The following is a 1,847-nucleotide window of genomic DNA, read 5'->3' as shown; positions in this document are numbered from 1 at the left end:
GCCGCGCCGTTACGGAGATATGGCCGTTCAAAGTTTCAATGGTTTTCCATAGACTTAAGCTTTAAAGTGTTTCATCCAGGTCGCCAGTAGCAAACAATGGAGTGCGCTCTGCTGGACAAACTAAGTAATTTTATCAGCGTTATATGTTCTGTAAAAAAAAATTTCATATCGGCGGCATATTCGCCGATACAGATATATATCGGCGACAGGCTCACAATCTTTGAACAGTGATTTGAACATGATTTCATGAGTCCTAACCCTTTTTAATCGCATAAATCTAAAATGAGGTTTTATTATTGCTGCTTTTTAAAAAAACAGATTCTGCTTTGTTGATCAGCAGCGATATTTCACTCTGAATTTTAAATATGTTCTTGTGTTATCCGGGATATTAATGTAACTCAAGCACCTTTCAATCTGTTGTTTATTACACATTAACACATAATCTTGTTCCACAGTCAAGAAGAGGAGTCATCTTCATCGTCTAGTGAGGAAGAGGAGGGCGATCAGCAACAAAACGAAGAGCTTTATGGCAAAGTGGTGTGTGTGGATGGAGTCGTCACTAGTGACAAAAAGAAAACCACATGGTATCCTGCGCTGGTGAGTCACGTCTGCTGGACACAGCACAAAAATCAAGACTTTATGCGAAGTACAACTATATTATGGTTTGTTTTTGTTTGTTTGTTTTTTTTAAACAGCATATTTACATAAATTTGAAGTATAAAAATGAATTGCTAAAATTACTAAAACTGAAATAAAAATAAAAAGCTAATTAAAGCTTTTTAATAATTAACGTTATGTGGAAATAAAAAAAATTACTCAAAAAAAAAACTGAAAAAATGTTTTATGTAGTATAAATATATACTGTGTGTGTGTGTGTGTGTGTATATATATTAGGGCTGTCAATTGTTTAAAATATTTAATCGCGATTAATCGCATGATCGTCATGAGTTAACTTGTGATTAATTGCACATTTTATCTGTTCTAAATGTACCTTAAATTAATACTCTTCAAGTTTTTCAAACTCTAATCAACATGGGCATGGACAAATATGGATGCTTTATGCAAATGTACGTTTATTATTAGTGAAACCATACCATAGAGCATGTAGACTAGACATGTTCAAAGATCATAGATGTTTTTCAAATAACTTGTTCATGTCTATTAGACACATTACATTTACATTTAGTCATTTAGCTGACGCTTTTTTCCAAAGAGACTTACAAATGAGGACAATAGAAGCAATCAAAACATAAGTGCATGTAAGTGCAAATGACAAGGCTCGGTTAGCCTAAAGCAGTACACGTAGCAAGGTGTATATATATAGATATAGATATACACACACACACACACACAATTTGGAAGCCGCTCTTGCCAGTCTTAGGGCTTCAACAACTGAGAGCAAGGCAGTCTCGGTCGAATGTCCACTTCTGAAGCCAGATTGGTTGCTGTCCAGGAGGTTGCTCTGTGTGAGAAAGGCAGAAACTTGGTTGAACACAACTCATTCAAGTTGTGAACGAGACACATTCAAGACACATGAAAAAAGAACATAGAAATACCAGGTTCCCATTACTTCTCTTTCTTTGCACGGAGCAATTAATTTACTTACACAAGCCTGTTTACATTATTCGCAGTACAGGGCAGTTCACTTCTTCTGAACATGCAAAATGTACAGGTGCATCTCAATAAATTAGAATGTCGTGGAAAAGTTCTAGTGTATTAAATCAATTTAATGCACACAGACTGAAGTAGTTTAAGTCTTTGGTTCTTTTAATTGTGATGATTTTGGCTCACATTTAACAAAAACCCACCAATTCACTATCTCAACAAATTAGAATATGGTGACATGC

General features: G+C 35.1%; 1 protein-coding gene across 1 annotated transcript in view; it reads left to right on the top strand.

The window, feature by feature from the left end:
* Positions 1-1,847, top strand: part of LOC107730377 (AT-rich interactive domain-containing protein 4B) — a 93,322-nt gene that overhangs the window by 34,489 nt on the left and 56,986 nt on the right. The window contains exon 7 of the mRNA XM_016541199.1: positions 456-597. Within this exon, the coding sequence (XP_016396685.1) occupies positions 456-597 (142 nt within the window). The remainder of the gene's footprint in view (positions 1-455; positions 598-1,847) is intronic.

Source organism: Sinocyclocheilus rhinocerous, unplaced genomic scaffold, assembly GCF_001515625.1.
Source record: "Sinocyclocheilus rhinocerous isolate Xijiao unplaced genomic scaffold, SAMN03320098_v1.1 scaffold2653, whole genome shotgun sequence".
Taxonomy (NCBI): Eukaryota; Metazoa; Chordata; class Actinopteri; order Cypriniformes; family Cyprinidae; genus Sinocyclocheilus; species Sinocyclocheilus rhinocerous.
This window is presented reverse-complemented; position numbering and strand designations above follow the sequence as displayed.